The following is a 17,076-nucleotide window of genomic DNA, read 5'->3' as shown; positions in this document are numbered from 1 at the left end:
GGCCCTTAACTGGGACAAGTTAAATCTCAATACTTATGTTGTCTGTGATACAACATTGTGTTCTTCAATCAAACATCGTCATTTGATCCTCCATCATCGTGCCACCAAACGTGAACACCTCTTGTGTCACAACCTTCTGTTGTGGAACTGCTGTGCTGAAAGCTGGCCAGATCAGGTCTGATCTCCCTGATACTCAGGATGGAATCCTTCTTGTGGTCACGCCCAATCCCAGTCGCGGTAATCCAAGACGCACTGTGGACGCACATGCTACACCACCATGGTGCCTCCTGTCCTCTTGTATCCTCTATCACTTTGCTGACTCTTCCCGCTGCTGATTCCTCCTCCTCTCCTCTGATCTCATCCACTCGCCTTTTTCTCCTCTCCCTCTTTTTTTGGTCGTACACACTTCAGCTCTACTTTCATCTTTGTTTACTAGGAGCACACAGGATTTGTGTGTGGATGCTGCATGCTAATCACGATGCAGAGCGACACCACGATACAAACATCACTGTTGCTCTCTCCTTACTGTCTGATCCATGTTGTTCTGTATGCGCCTCTCATCTCAGCTTGTTGATGGTGTGGGTTCACTGTGTGTGTGTGTGTGTGTGTGTGTGTGTGTGTGTGTGTGTGTGTGTGTGTGTGTGTGTGTGTGTGTGTGTGTGTGTGTGTGTGTGTGTGTGGGGGGGGATTTGTCATTTGAAGGAAAGCAAAACACCCCATTTCCAGCATGACCTCACCCACTATAACACTTAAAAGAACCGTGTTCTTGATGACTTCTAATGCTTTTGTTTCCATTTAGGGGGGAAGTGGTATATTCATGTTCAGGCTTTTGCGGTATGTCCTCACAGTAATCAGATTCGGGGGGAGTAGACATGATGTTTGATTCATTTAATCCAGAATAAGTTTTGTTTAGTTTTACTTTAAACTTATATCTTATATCCTGTATTTGTATGTACAGCAATTCAAAATGGCCAAAGTTGTATTACCATACAATATATATATATACATATATATATATATATATATATATATATATATATATATATATATATGCATATATATATATATGTATATATATATATGTATATAAACACTGAACGTAGATCAACAAACACAAATCACATTGCCACCATCAGCCTCCCTGACGTTCACATTGCCGCCACCTCTCTCCCTTTGCCCCAATGCAGGTCTCTGTCGGGTCGCATCGTTGGGGGGGTGTGGTGGTTCTTCACCCTCATCATCATCTCCTCCTACACGGCCAACCTGGCGGCCTTCCTCACCGTGGAGAGGATGGTGTCCCCCATCGAGAGCGCAGAGGACCTGGCCAAGCAGACGGAGATCGCCTACGGGACCCTGGAAGGAGGCTCCACCAAGGAGTTCTTCAGGGTGAGAGAGAATACCACTGTCCAACTCTAAGCAGATATATGTTTACAGGATGTTTTGACATCCTTTCACTGCACTGCAACCAACTGTCTGTAGCTTTGACAGTTAGTAGGGTCAATAACAGTAAGATGTTGGCAATAAAATCCTGGGACATACTGTTATAATCAAATAATCAAGTATCTTGCTTTATATTAATATAAGCCTTTTGTTCTAGAATATAATTGAGAATTAATAGTAAAAATAATAGAATAGATATGCACAAAAAAATGCATTAAATTTGATGAATGCCATATATCTGAATAAATAAATAATAGATTTATTTATTCAGATCTATAGCATTCATCAAATTTAATGCATTTTTTTGTATAATTTACAGCCAATAAATATATTATTTGTGCTGACAATATTAACCCAGCAATTGTTATAACGGATGTAAAGGATGTCAAACATTTTACACTGAAAAGTATTTTCCCTGAGGAGGAATATCTATGTTAGATATTCAAATATTTTATCTCCCAGTTCCAGCAAATCTTTTGCAGAGTTTTCCACAATGAATGCCATCATGTTCTTTCTAGAACACCACCTAACAAATTCGATTTGCAGACATTCAAACACCATCTTGCTTCTGAAACGGTTCAATTGGTTAAAACCAAATTTTTTTTGTATTTGACAAACTCTTCAGCAAGCAAAACTACAATATTATATTTAAGTTCTGTGTGGAAGAAGTCAGGAAGGAAGTCATGCAAATAAAAATCACACTTTTTGTAATTTGAACATTGTCTCTGCAAGCTGAAAGTGATAAACTACAACAAACAAATAAATAAAAATAAATGCAAATGTCAATCAGTTCCGACCTATTCTTTTGTCGATATCCTACAAACGGAAACACACCCAGAGTCCCTGTTTACAGAGTCTCTCCCTTCCCCCTGTACATGCAGAGGTCCAAGATCGCGGTGTTCGAGAAGATGTGGTCGTTCATGAAGAGCGCCGACCCCTCTGTGTTCGTCAAGAGCACCAACGAGGGCATGACGCGCGTGCGCAAGTCAAAGGGCAAGTACGCCTACCTGCTGGAGTCCTCCATGAACGAGTACATCGAGCAGCGCAAGCCCTGCGACACCATGAAGGTGGGCGGGAACCTGGACTCCAAGGGCTACGGGGTGGCCACGCCCAAGGGTTCCCCTCTCAGGTACTCCTCCATTGGCTGATTGTTATGAACCCTTATGACCTCGGGCTCTGTTCCGATTGGTCGACTTGTTGCCCTGCATAGTCAACCAATTAGGGTGGTCATCGTGTTGTAGTGTTGACCTCTGGCTGTGTTCCGATTGGTCGACTTGTTGCCCTGTATAGTCAATCGATTAGGGTGTCACCGTTTTGTACAGTAGTGTGGTCTGCATTGCTTGCGTACAAACCTGGTTCCTCGTATAGTGCACTTCTTAATAACCATGAGGAACCGTAAAAATAAGACTACAACTGATGCACTATTATTTCCCTCACTTCATCTCATGATGCATATCATGATGCAGGGAATAGGGAATGAGGGAACAAGGGAGCCAAATCGAACAAAGGCTCTGCTGACATGTGTCTCTCAGCCTGTAGGCGGTGTTTAGTGCTGATGTCATTCTTTCTTGGGGGTTTTGTTTATGACGTCATGTGTCTGTTAGCTTAGGGGGTAAAGTTGTGGAATCAGAAGTTATTTTTTATATAAAACATGCATGAGGTTTGCTTCAATGACATTGTTACATTGTCATTTAGTCATTTAGTCATTCATTGAGTCATTCATTTGTTCAACCATTTTAATGCGAAATTCGGTCATTTTCAAAGGTCAACGGTGTGGTGTTTTAACAGACTGTGTTGGAGAACATTTAGAATGGTCCAAGTTTGTCTGGTTTGACTGGATAGCCCCGGTATAAATAAATGACACAGGGATGGATTAAATCTGAAGATAATCAAACCGAAAAGAGAACAAACAGCAAAGCAACAAAAATAAAATGTTCTTTCTTTGCATAACACAAAAATAGGGTTGACATTTCCAATTTGTAAAATATTTAAAAGAGCCTGTGTATCTTTTCCATCTGCTTCAGCATGTTCACAGGTGCATTCCATGTTTCATTTCGAAGCAGCAGCATCGCTTTGTAACGCTTTTTGTTTTCTCCATCTCCATCATAATAATACACAAATAACACTTGGTGTGAAAACCAAACTTAAAATGCATATATTCACCTGCATGGTCACAAATATATCCTTAGTATATTTCAACAAAACAAAACTTAAAATGCATAGATTCACCTGCATGCCCGCAAATATGCAGAATACATATATATAGTATATTTCAACATTTAATACTATCCAATTAGAGTTCCAAGAACCTTGATTTGAATTTCTCCTCAATATTTAAATAAAGACTTCTATGGTGGTTGTCTAAATCCATGCCTTCAACCAGGCTTCCAGAGGGCTCTCCCAGGGATTCAGAGTGTGCCACACACCAGTTAGGTGTCACAAAGTTGTATGTTAAGATGCAAACTTTGATTCATGCCATGGGATTCAGATCAAATCATGGATAATGGAGATACACAAGTCAACAGTTTGTTATTATTCTGCATAAACCCGTCCTCGAGGTCTGTGTAATGGGATTTGATGCATTCTTCGTTGAAACAAAGGTTTCATCACTTCTATCAACCAATACAGTTGTTTTCACAACCGGATTATTGATGCAGTAATTTGCGGATGATTTGCATGATGGATAATAATATAATATAGTTATATCTTTATATATGCAAATAATATTACAGAATGTTTCGTCTGAAATCAACCCAATGCTAAACCCCTATTGGCTAGTATATTTACAATTGTATTGGATATTTATATTGCAGTATACATACAACTTTTGAGATCTTAAGTTTTTGATTGAACTTCAACCTCATTATCCTTTAGGTTTTTCCCAAACGAAATGTAGCTAAGACGTCCTGCCGATGATGTCACTGCTCTCCCATTGACGCATTATAGTTCAACATTAGCATTTTGTACAATAATTAATTGGCCTGTTTCACAACAAACAAGCCTTTTAATGCTAAGATGATTAGACGCGTTTGCAGCAGTGATGGGGAATCTCGTTGAAATTCAGGGCTATATGCAAATAAAATAAGACATGAATAGAAAGTAGCGGCGGGGGCCGGCAGCGGCCTGGGAGCGCCTGAGGTTCTGCTCCGGGCCTGGGAGCGCCTGAGTTTCTGCTCCAGGCCTGGGAGCGCCTGAGGTTCTGCTCCAGGCCTGGGAGCGCCTGAGGTTCTGCTCCAGGCCTGGGAGCGCCTGAGGTTCTGCTCCAGGCCTGGGAGCGCCTGAGGTTCTGCTCCAGGCCTGGGAGTGCCTGAGGTTCTGCTCCAGGCCTGGGAGCGCCTGAGGTTCTGCTCCAGGCCTGGTCTGTAGATCTGCATATTCTCAATGACGACACACAATTATAAAGTATTAAAAAGGTGTTTTTTACTTTCTATTCAATAGTGCGGTGAACGATATTCTATTATAGATATATTGGTATGCATTACATAATATATATTAGGCATTAAACAGATTGCAAACCTGATAACCTTATGTTTCTCATAACTTTATCTTTTTGATAAAAAAAAGACATCTCACTGCACAATGTATGTCTATACAGCGTATTACATAATGCCTCTCGTTTTTTCCCTTGTCAAGACTGTATAATGTCTATAAATGTCTGTCAGTGCTGTCTGTTCAACTGTCGGTCTCCTAATGTGTCTCTCTGTCTGTCTGTCTTTCTCTGTTTCCTTCCTCCATTTATTTCTCTTAATTCATTATGTGTGGCATCAACACTTCTGTTCCCCTGTTGTCTGTATGTCGCCTGTTTCTTTAAACGTCTGCTTGTGTCTGTTTGTTGGCTGCCTGCCTGTTTGCTGCCTGCCTGTCTGGTCTGCCTTGTGCCAACCGGCCTTGTCTGTTGATCCACCATGTTGCTAATGTCCCTGAATCTACTCATCGCTACGATGCTGTCTAATCTCCCCAACCGTCTGTCTTCTGCCTACAGTAGCAGACAGTGGAGCTCCTTGTTCGTCTCCCCTCATTCCATTTTTCTCACTCTTTTCACTTTTACACAGATTTCATGTGTTGTTACTCAAATGGGGGTAATTAAGACAAACCCGTGAACCACAGAGGTAATATGTGTGGAGCAGGGGAGGTTTTTTTTCTCCAATCACCCGCAAACAATTCAGACTGGAGAGCCGTCAGAGATCTATTCGACCACATTACTTACAAATTACCATGAGTAGCTGGTACCTCGAAATGGCTGGGGTGAAATTAGACCAGCCGACCAATTGGGTGTTGATTAACACACTGACTATGATGAATGGAAAGGGAGCATGAAAGAAGCATGTCTGAGAAGGTATTTTATTAATACACACTAGAAGGGCAGTTTGTTAAATGCAGTAGTTAATTGGTTTCTGCACAATATGAATACACTATTGTAGTCATGCAGCATTTTGTCGTATATTCTGTCCGTCTGTGTTCGCCTGTCTGTAAATTGTCTGTCTGGTGGTCTGTCTGCTGTTTGTTTTTATTTTATTCCAACTGATTACTCAGTGTTTGATAATGAATACATCAAATGAGTTTTTCTGAATGTTTCTGAACCACATTTAGAGTCTCAGACAGACAAAAAGATTCAACGCAGCATAGCGGGCCAACGATTTTAGTTGGAAATAAGTCTTCAAAAACAAATAAAAAGCAGTGATCATTTGTACGTTGTAATAACTTTAGAGAAATAAATTCCTATCGTGAAATGATCATTGTTGGTCATAGCATTCCATTGTAATGCTTCCACTAATAATTTATTACCAGACTCTGAAAGGGGCTATATGTTTTGCTGTTATTAATTTTGGGCTTTGGCAGTTACTCGTGTGGACATGAAATAATTGAATCGGTTCCATTATGCATCAGGTATCACACAGACAACCCAGCGGCATTGGACATACAATCCTCATCCACAATGAACATACCACCTCTGCCCTTTGCAGAGAAGCAATTTGTGAGAGTCACACAGCTGGGGGGAAAAAAAGGAATCAAAATCTCTGTATTGAATCATTGAGCAACTAACGGCACAAAGGAAGGGAGAAAAGACTTCCTGTGAAAAAGGAGCATAAGAGTCAGCTGGCCTTACTAGAGCAGGGTAGTGAACAGTGGACGCATAGGGCAGCAGAGCATCTTCTCCCATTTGCTGCTCTCTTTGAAGCCTAACCAAATGTGCATCTCTCTCGCGTTGATTCAGTAAAACCATGATAGAATTTATTTTCATCATTGTTATTATTATCAACAGAAATCGAGTCTGCACGTCTCTGCTAACTTTATTATTATCAACAACATCTCATTATAACTAACCAAGCCCCACCAATGCTCTTCTGGACTTTAGCTTCTCATCTCTGGAACGACCAGCTTAGAGTACTTTCTTTGTACCACAATGTGCTTGCTGTTGATGACGACGTTGTTGTTATTTGGGAAATGATGCAAATGGGAAACCAAGCTTAGGCTGTTTACCAGATGCTCTTAGCAGCTATGAAACTAGAGACAGAGAGAGATAAATTGGGTTAAATGTGCCCCAAATGCCAGGTGAGTCTGGGCATGTTTACAAATTAAAGTGCTGTGGCCTCTCAAATGTATTAATATTAATTTCCTAGAGAGGATGATACCTTCCGGATAACAAGCACTAAAAGATAACATGCAGTTATTGATATTAATTGAGCGTCAATATAATCTCCATAAAATGTGAAACACTGTAATTTAAAAGCTGAACATGACAACACAAAATGCCACTTTGTTGGTTTAATCTTTAGTACCCCCAATTAACAGATTTAAAATCGCTGTAGGTACTATTTAAGAGCTATAATTTGAGTGTATTCTGATAGAAATCTAATCTAACAGATATTCATGAGGAAAATTCTCTATTGTGAAATATATTTTCTGGTCGACTGTGTGCCTGCCTCTCTATGAAACCATTTGTATTTGAGAGCTCTACCTGCTCCGACCATCAGATCAATCAGGATCTGATCATCTCTTCCCATATCCACTTTTTGGGGGATTATTAAAAAAATCTTGATCTCTTCTGCTCTTTACCACTCTCTATCTTATCAACTCTCAAATATTATCGACAGCAGGTTGAACCCCCTTGATGACAAATAGCATGCTAGTCAATGCCTCTTATTATCATTTAAATATGTGGCTGTGTTCCATCGATCCTTGCTGGCATCGGTATGACTTGATAGATAGAGATATTTAATGATGTGTTCGCGATTCTAACCAAGTGCCAACTTTGTTGTTCTTTCCTTCATTACATTTTCAGGATTGTTATACTCATGAATGCACCTGCCATCGTTAGATGGGATAATAATGTCACTCTGTTTACAATGTTTACAATGCCGCTGTCACGTTGAAATTGTACCGGGGGCGAAAATTGTACCGGGTACGTAATCAGTTGTCCGTTGCCAGGCAACGAACAAAACATTACGTAAGGGGTTGTCCGTTGCCAGGCAGGTTTCAATCGCGCTCATGTTGCCGAAGACAAAATAATGTAATACAGATAACGGATCGCTAGATAACATTTGTTTTTACTTTATATTTGTATTGCATTTAATTGTTTAATCGAATTTTGCTAGTAAACTGAGTGTTTATTGTGTATCATAGTCTAGCTAGCTTGTGTTAATTGAATTTCCTTAATTTAATTTAGAGAATAGATTATAGGTAATAGATAGATAGATAGATAGATAATAGATAGATAGATGGGTAGATAGGTGAGCAGGCATTTACTAACTGGTAAATGTTTTTTATTATTATTATTCACGTTATCCCCATAACATTTAGCTATTACTGTGTAGGGAAATAGATAAATACAATGCAATACAATACAAATATAAAGTTAGGAACGCTAATAAATGTAATTTGTAAAATAAATGTTATCTGTCTTGTCGCGCTCAATGAACGAGTTCGCGAATGTTCAAGAACCTTCCCACGTCATTCGACGCGATCGGGCGTCGCGATCGTCTGTTGCCAGGCAGGTTTGGAATGGATTTCTATGGATGACGTAGGCCGGTACAATTTTCGCCCCTGGTACAATTTTAACCTGACACCGCCCCCCCCCCCCTCTGTGTTTAGCAAACAGTTTAACAATGGTTTTGTTACAAGTCCCCTGTCGATGTGTTTTAGTTTTCTGTATGTTCAAGTTGTCTAATGATTAACACAAAGTTCCCCTTCTATCCCCCTACTATTATGACCGTTCCCATAGAAACCCTGTAAACTTGGCAGTGTTAAAACTGAACGAGCAGGGCCTGTTGGACAAATTGAAAAACAGATGGTGGTATGACAAGGGAGAGTGCGGCACCGGGGGAGGGGACTCCAAGGTCAGAGCAACTTAACCCATAGCAACTGGTAACGCCAACCGATGGCAGGCCGACCGGGGTAACTGGCAATGATGGATACATTCTGGAAAGACCAAACCGAACTCTGGACTGGTTCAGCAGCCATTATTGGATGACTGTATCCTTGATTCATGATTGGAAAGAATTCAAATAACGTTCAGTCACTTTATCACACCAGGGTCAGAAGTTGCAACCTGCCCCCAGACAGTGGTTGATAGATATGACCCTTTTGTAGGAAAACATTTTCAGGGTTACATATTAAAATCAATGCTTTGCCGGTAGATTTTCCACCCCGGTAGATAAAAAGACAATATCGTCAAAGTTAGTTTTGCACCCGATTGGTCGCATTGGCCACCTATCTCTGTACACAGAAGCAGAGCAAAATTTAAGCTTTCCACTGGCGGAAGGAGTGGTTGTGGCCTGTTCTTAGCACTTGCCGGTTACCCAAAGTGATATAGTAATACACATCTCGCACCTAGGGAGTCAGGCTACATGCTAAGCTAGATGGAGTATTAATGCATATCACTTTCACACTTTTCAACAAACACTTTTAAGTCTTTCTGCCTTTTTTTGTGTGTTTGTCTGTCTGTATGTATGTTTTTATGTATGTTTGTTTGTCTTTCCATTACAAGGTCTTAATATGCTACAGTGTCGGTAACCATTAATGGCCGTTTTTTATTTTTTATTTTGCTAACAATCTTTTGCTGCTGTAGCTGCTACACACTAACATGTACAAACACAAACACACACACACACACACACACACTCCTTTGTAACGAGCAGCTCAATAACATAAGATAACATCGATGTGCATAATGTTATTTATGTTATTTCCCTCCCCATCCCCGCCCCGCCCCGCTCTCATTGGCTCTGCGAAGAATCCCAGTAAACCTAGCGGTACTGAAGCTCAATGAACAAGCCGTCTTAGACAAGTTGAAAAACAAGTGGTGGTATGACAAAGGGGAGTGTGGCAGCAGAGACTCCGGCAGAAAGGTATAATCCCCACCCTTACCTCCCCACCCTCATACACAGCAGAGTTGGTCTGTTGGAGTGGGGGGAGGGGGAGGGCGGGGGGCTTGTAAGCATAAGAGAACCTCATTAGCTTTTGATTTGTGTAAATTACATTTTGGGGGAATTCATCCCTATATGCCGGCCTGTGTTCTGACAAGCTTGACTACTTCACAGGGTGAGCTCCCAGCAGAACGTGTGCACGTATAGTTGAAGTCAGGGGTGGGAGAAAATACATTTGATAGGTCGTAGTTGTAAGGTATATGCGCTGAAAGATTACATAACACTTAAAATTAGTTTGTTGCTTTATGAAGCAAACACATACATTCTGATATAAATAACGTTCACTTTAATGAGGGAGATTTTCAGGGGATGCATGCTAGTAAATTACTGGTAGCTTATCCAGGGAGTTAAGTTTGTCAGAACTAAACTAAACAAACTAAACTAAACTAAAGTGTGTGTGAGTGTGTGTGTGTGTGTGTGTGTGTGTGTGTGTGTGTGTGTGTGTGTGTGTGTGTGTGTGTGCGCATGTGCGTGTGAGTGTGTGCGCGTGTGTGAGTGTGTGCGCTCGCGCGCGTGTGTGTGTGTGTGTGTGTGTGTGTGTATGTGTGTGTGCTTGCGTGTGTGTGTTTGGTTTTGTTTGTTATTTCGATATTAAACAAGCAGATAAATGAAAATAAAAGTAAAGATAAATGAACAAAGATAATTGGCAGTTAGTAAGCCTTTGCATGTTGGGCTAATACAGCTTCTCTATGGTTACAATCACTGAACCCCTGAGTGTTCGAGCACTGGTTGTGGACTGCTTACCTATCAGAGGAATGGAAGGAAGGGCCATAGAGATCTACAAAAAATGCTTTACATCCTAATGGCATGAAAGAAGGCCATTGAGATTTAGTGAATCTAAAACAAGTAATGCCTTTTTAATGTCATTGCTTGTTTAAGATATTTTTTACAATGAACTGATTAATTTAAAGGAATATTAATTGCTGTAGCCCGTCTATTCCCATGTTAACTCAAGCATGGTATAAACCCACTATGTAGCTTTTTTAGTTACTGATTAATTCACCAATTAGCCCTAGCCTTGTTAAATATATATTTTTATGCTGCTAGAACAGTTCTACAAGTATTTCAGATCACTGGTTTCCTTCCATTCTCCCTAACTCAGGGAATGCCAACAATACCCCCCCCCCCCTCCCCAACACACACACACACACACACACACACACACACACACACACACACACACACACACACACACACACACACACACACACACACACACACACACACACACACACACACACAAACATAGCTGCACACACAGTAGCTGCTTCATATGAAAATTTTGACCAAGAGAAAAGCATGACAGCTCTTGATACGTTCCCAACTTGAAGAACCACTTCCCTCTGGATAAGACACGCACCCTTTTCTTCCTGGATGTGTTTTATTTTTGACCGCATGCTTTTGGATGACATCACTAAGCTATGACCAAAGATGCTCATGAATAATGACCTAAACATCAAATATATCCTTCAGAGTGTTGCTATAGATGGGTTTGTATCGTACAATAGTAATGGTCATAAAGCCTAAATTAAATTCGACAGGACTGCAGATCCTGAGAGATGGATTCTCATGGATAAATGTGAATGAAAGAGACCTGCCCTTCACCTTCTCCAAAAGTGTAATTAAAGGCACTGTAAGCTTTATATTTATTTTTTAAAATAGGTATTGAATAGCTCTATAATCCAAAAGCCATCACTGATAAAGAGTGTTTGGTCAGAATATGGGTCTCCCAGTCCTGGTGCTCTGCAAGTAAACAGAAAACACATATTATGCTCTCCTGTTCCATCTTTATCCAATCAGGAGAGAGAACTCCACCAAGAGGCAGTCCTCTTGTTCGTGGGAGGGCAGCAGTTGACAGTGTTGACTGACAATGGCAGGACAGGCAAACCAACCATTTGAGCACTCACAGGAACAAAACAACAACTGCAGGAACTCGCAAGAGCGAAACGTATAAATAAGAAGGCTAAAGAATTTGAAGAAGAAAGGAAAGATGCCAGGCAAAACAAGATAGGAGTCTTGCAAGACCCGCATTCATATTGAAATGGGGAGGAGGGACAATGACATCGCTTACAGCGCCTTTAACAGCTTTTTGTGTCATTGTTTTTGTGCATGAAGCTGCATGTTACAAAGAATAAGATCTGTTTGCCAGTAGCTGAGATACATTGTCCCCTTTTGATCAACGAGCCGGACAGAAAAACAAAAGTTAACTAAAACATTTAAAACAATAATGCTAATGAAAATATTGTTAACTTACTCTGAGTTCCTGGTGGCAATCAAGATGGTTCTAATGCATCTCGGCCCTGACAGTGAAGAAAGACACATTAGAACAGCTTGTATGAAAAGCAGTTAGCACATGATTTAAATTAGCAGTTAGAATTTAATATCATCCATTCTTGTGACTAACCAACTGCTTGTTTCCTGCGTGCTAACAGGATAAGACCAGTGCCCTGAGCCTCAGCAATGTGGCCGGAGTGTTCTACATTCTGATTGGCGGGCTAGGGCTGGCCATGTTGGTGGCACTGGTCGAATTCTGCTACAAATCCCGCATCGAGTCTCGGAGAATGAAGGTCAGTTGTTCAACAGCGTCATAAGACAACTCAAATCACTAGCACCTTCCTTTTGACATGTCATGGTACTTTGAAGGGAGATTATTCAAAAGACTACTACTCATATTCAAAAAAAATATATATATAACCGCAAGCGGTAATTAACGGGGTCCGAGCAAAATGAAAAGTCAAGAACACACTAATGGCAGATATATAAATATGACATATAATTAGCAATGGCAGAATGTCATGTTCAGCATGTTCATAATTGTCTAATCGGGATTTGAACTCTCAAACTAAGGATCACCAGTACAAGGCATTATCCCATTGAGCCACTGACAAACCTGAAATGTATCCTCATTCACATGGTGAAAATGTATATTGATAAGCACACAACATCCAGAAAACTCCAAGCAAACATTTCTCAAATGAATTAAGGGCTTTCTTAAAAGAGTACAGATCTGAAAATTGGCTAATTGTTAATGGTATCCACCTAAAAATAGCCGTATGGTAGTTATACAATAACAAAATGGACATATAGGCAAAATGGGTTGAGACTGTGGACGTTTGGCTTTTCTATGAAATTGTGGGAAAAGTTTATGGGTTTATGGGTAGAGGGGTTTATTGCTAACCATACCTGAAAATGTCAAGAGTTTTCGACTTACACTACAGGCTGCAGTTTGACTTTTACAGAATTTGAGGAAAAGAATAACCGTTATAGCTACAACAGGGGCCAAGCAGCTCTGCTTCTCGGACCCCTAATAAAAAGAACAGCAATTAATTTGAAGCTGGCTGCTCAGTAGTGAATAAAGGTGTACGCAATGCGACCCTCAAAGTCTACCCCAGCACTTTATTCTGGGTATCAAACCTAGCATCTTGCTTCAGTGATGTACCTGTCTCACAGAAGTCAAGTAATCCTACTGTATCTCTAGGCTTTGAGTCCACTAAGAGCTTAACCCTCTGATGTCCATGCTGTTTTGGCCATTTTACTTTAAGTTGTTTTACCTTTATATTCCATACCGGACATATCAATACCTGGTATTTCTTTTTTTTAAGCTATACTGCCTGAACATCCTTACCACCCTTTGAGATACTGATTAAACACACAACAAAATAAATAATCTATTAACAGGTACAGCTATATTTGAAATATTTTTGTACAGCTATATTTCAAAATAATGTGTATAGCTTTATTTAAATGTAATGTACAGCTATACTTTCTCATTTTGAAAATTGTCTGTGATTCTATGGTTCTTGGCTTTCCACGTCGTTCCCCTCCCCTCTCACAGCCCTATAGCTGCAGTAAGGTAGGAGGTTTGCAACAGGCGACCCCAACCATCAGTGCATATTAAAACAAAATAGCCTTCATCCAGTTGCAGACATTGGTCTTCTTTGAAGAAGAAACCTTGCTGGGTGTCACAGTGGGATAACCAAGCGTCAATTTGCAGGCTTTGGATTCTGCTTCATGTTTTGTTTGCCCAAAGTGTCTCCACCAGCTGCTCTGCCTTCGGCCCAAATCGAAGCACATGCCGCTCAGTGGATAATTGCAGATGCTGAAGTGGCCGAGACGTGAAGGGTTTAGTGTGCTACATGGCTGAGGCGGCTGCACGGCGCCCTCTGGCCCATCTGGGAGGGGGCGGACTTCCAACCCTGGCTTCTTCCCCACTGTGGCACTCTTTGAACCCCGATTTTAGATGCCTTTATTCGCTAATTAATAATGTACAGAAGAAAAAGGAAAATAATAACTCCTTGGGGGAGACGGCACAGAGCCTAGGCCGAGTTACACATGGTTTCCTGTTTCATTTCAGAGATTGTACAGAGGGAAACACATTTTTAAGACGTGACCTGGTGGCAGGTCTACATCGTGTTAATTTGGAACCTTTACAACTACTTTTTTTCACAGTTTACTTCCGAGTTTTTGATTGAAGATTACGCTTTAACAGATCCCCGCAAACAGCTACATGATCGCTTACATTGCAAAACGAATGCCCAAATATGTATTTGTCTGGAACCATACCCATAGAGGGCACTTCTGTACAGTCATCACATCAAACCCGCCTCAAATAGATAGATTGTGATTGGCCCAATCTGCTGGAAGTCTTTCTGGAATGGAGGGGGGCCAGACTCAAATGGAAGAGCAAATAAAGCCTGAGCTCGCAGATTAAGCTGAAATCAGCAGAAAGCAGAAACCTCCCCCAGTTTTACCACTTTATACACATAAGTGTATACGTGCATGTGTACATAAGTCTCAAACAGTTTTTGACCCCCAGGGAATTGGGGGGTACTTACCCATTCATTAGTAAATGTTTGCGAGGTGCAAGATCCACATGCAGCATGAATCACTAAAAACAATTTCTAGATACATGTGTCTGTATCCATCTAGAACAACGTATCATGTGATCCCATGCAGGAGCTGATCGACGCGGCCATGATGAGCGTCAGCATGGGTAGAGGGGCGGCGGGGGGGGGCATGGGTGGAGGGGTAGCGGGCGGTGCCTTCATCCAGGGGGGGGAGAACGGACGCTTGGGGGCGCTGGACTACCAAAAGATGGGGCCTCAGACCCTCCCCTGCATGGGCCAGGGGGCGGCCGGCCTGGGCATCAACACCACCGGCATGTGAAGAGGTGACACGACCAGCCCTCCGCGGACAACCACACCCTCATCCGTCTCTCAAGTGTCTTACTCTGTGTGTGCGTGCGTGTGTGTTTGAATGGAGGCATGGATGAGGAAAAACGATCGGGTGGTTCAAAGTGGAGCACTGTGTATTATTGTGTATTCACGATGACTAACGTACGGACAGACTCCACATGGGGTCCCAGTGGAGAGGGGACCTGAACTGGGAAGAACACGGATCAAACTAAACGGCGCAAATGAGCAGTGTCGAACTGCGTTGTCCGATTCAGCTGCGAGAGCTGTTTGAACTAACTTCTCCTTCTGCAATAAGTTCACAGTCCAGGTACAAGTGGAGCTCCTTTTCCTGTCGTCCTGTTTTGTCTTTCTCTTCTTTTGTTTTGCTTCCTGTGTCCTGCTCATTACCGGTACATCGGGAGATCCTGCCCTTCAATGCCAGGTTCACTTAAGCTCAACATCACTGACGTTTGCCAACGCGACTGCAAAGTGTGTGTGTGTGTGTGTGTGTGTGTGTGTGTGTGTGTGTGTGTGTGTGTGTGTGTGTGTGTGTGTGTGTGTGTGTGTGTGTGTGTGTGTGTGTGTGTGTTTGTGTGGGTGCATGCTTGCGTGCATGCGTGTGTGTTTGTGTGTGTGTGTGTGTGTGTGTGTTCATACACTCACACACTAACTCACAACACAGCTACTATAGTACTGTAATCCTTCATGCATGCACACCTCTCAGCTGCTGCTGCTTCTGCTTCAAAAAGGGTCCAGAGGTGATCCCTCCCCTTCCCCAGGACAGAGGCCATGTATTGATTACAGTGCTAAAACCAACTCTATGCAGGTCTGCCTCACAACTACGTCAACTGCATGTGGAGATGGCCAAAGTCGGGTCTGTTTTAACACTAACCAGGTGAGATAGTGGTGGTTGGTAGATATTCAGTATGTGTCCATGGAGGGTTAGCATCAGCAGAACCCAGAGCAGAGTCCTACCGGAACAAGGCCTACAGAGTCTGGGAACCACAGTCTGGGCGTCCCTCCGTCCCCTTCCTCCAGACTGGAGGCTGCGTGGTGTTGAGTGGTGTGTGTGTGTGTGTGTGTGTGTGTGTGTGTGTGTGTGTGTGTGTGTGTGTGTGTGTGTGTGTGTGTGTGTGTGTGTGTTAGGGGGAGAGGCGCTGGTGCCAAACGACCTGTGAAGCGCAGCCATGTCAGGTTGGATTATTTTCAAGCGCCTGGCAAGGTCGTTTACCGTTCTCCTCGTTCTCTCCTCGTTTTGGGAAACAAACGTTTACCTCCACTTACGATGGACTCGTCCGTTTTATATTTGTCACAAAGAGAAAAAAACTGATTGAATTCAGACTTCTTTAAAATAATCTAGGGTTTGTCCCAACAAAATAACAGAATGATAGAAGATGGCAAGTACTTTTTTATGAACACTATTCTTAACGAACCGTTAACATATTCAACAACGTTCACCTCTTTTATGTTTCCATTATTGTTTTTAAAGGAGTAATTCATCATTTTAAAATTTGGGCTTGGGAAAACAATAAGCCATGCATGAAATCACGAGTGCATGCATTAGAACGTGGCCTTTACCTTCATTCCAAGGACAGCTTTGATCAAGACTCTGTTACTGCATTATCCAGAAGACTTAGTCAGGAGTCCCATTACAGGAACATCACAGATTGCAAGGCGTGTTCACATGCACAAACTCATTTGTACAAGGCCCAAAGCCAAGATTCCTGTGGATATATTTTTCTCCTTGGATCTTATTTGTTGTTAACTTCCGTTCCCCTGTCATTTACTTTGCACACCAGATGATGCAGCGTCAGACAACTGTTTTGTAGTCTGATGCTGATATTCAAGAGAAAATAAAGACAAAGTTTCATATTTGTACAATATGAATGAATAGGAATATATGTGGCAATTAACATCTGTGAATCACAACTATGCTCTATTTAAATGAATTGCAAGTTTATACATTTGTGTTGATTCTGTCTATGCAGAGATTAGTTGTATTTATCATATTTATTAAAAATTATCAAAATTCTTAA

At 41.6% G+C, this 17,076-nt stretch overlaps 1 protein-coding gene across 4 annotated transcripts in view; it reads left to right on the top strand.

Annotated features, from left to right (window-relative positions):
- The window catches only part of LOC132461696 (glutamate receptor 1-like), a 57,983-nt gene extending 40,907 nt beyond the window's left edge, over window positions 1-17,076 (top strand). Inside the window, exons 14-18 of one of the 4 annotated variants that reach the window (XM_060056987.1) lie at window positions 1,188-1,386; window positions 2,322-2,569; window positions 8,663-8,777; window positions 12,299-12,433; window positions 14,823-17,076. In XM_060056987.1, coding sequence (XP_059912970.1) covers window positions 1,188-1,386; window positions 2,322-2,569; window positions 8,663-8,777; window positions 12,299-12,433; window positions 14,823-15,032 — 907 coding nt within the window. In that variant the 3' untranslated portion in view covers window positions 15,033-17,076. Of the gene's footprint in view, window positions 1-1,187; window positions 1,387-2,321; window positions 2,570-5,422; window positions 8,778-9,673; window positions 9,789-12,298; window positions 12,434-14,822 lie in introns of those variants that run through there. The other 3 variants (XM_060056986.1, XR_009526659.1, XR_009526658.1) reach the window with 3 other exon arrangements.

Source organism: Gadus macrocephalus, chromosome 7 (genome assembly GCF_031168955.1).
Source record: "Gadus macrocephalus chromosome 7, ASM3116895v1".
In the NCBI taxonomy this organism is placed as follows: domain Eukaryota; kingdom Metazoa; phylum Chordata; class Actinopteri; order Gadiformes; family Gadidae; genus Gadus; species Gadus macrocephalus.
This window is presented reverse-complemented; position numbering and strand designations above follow the sequence as displayed.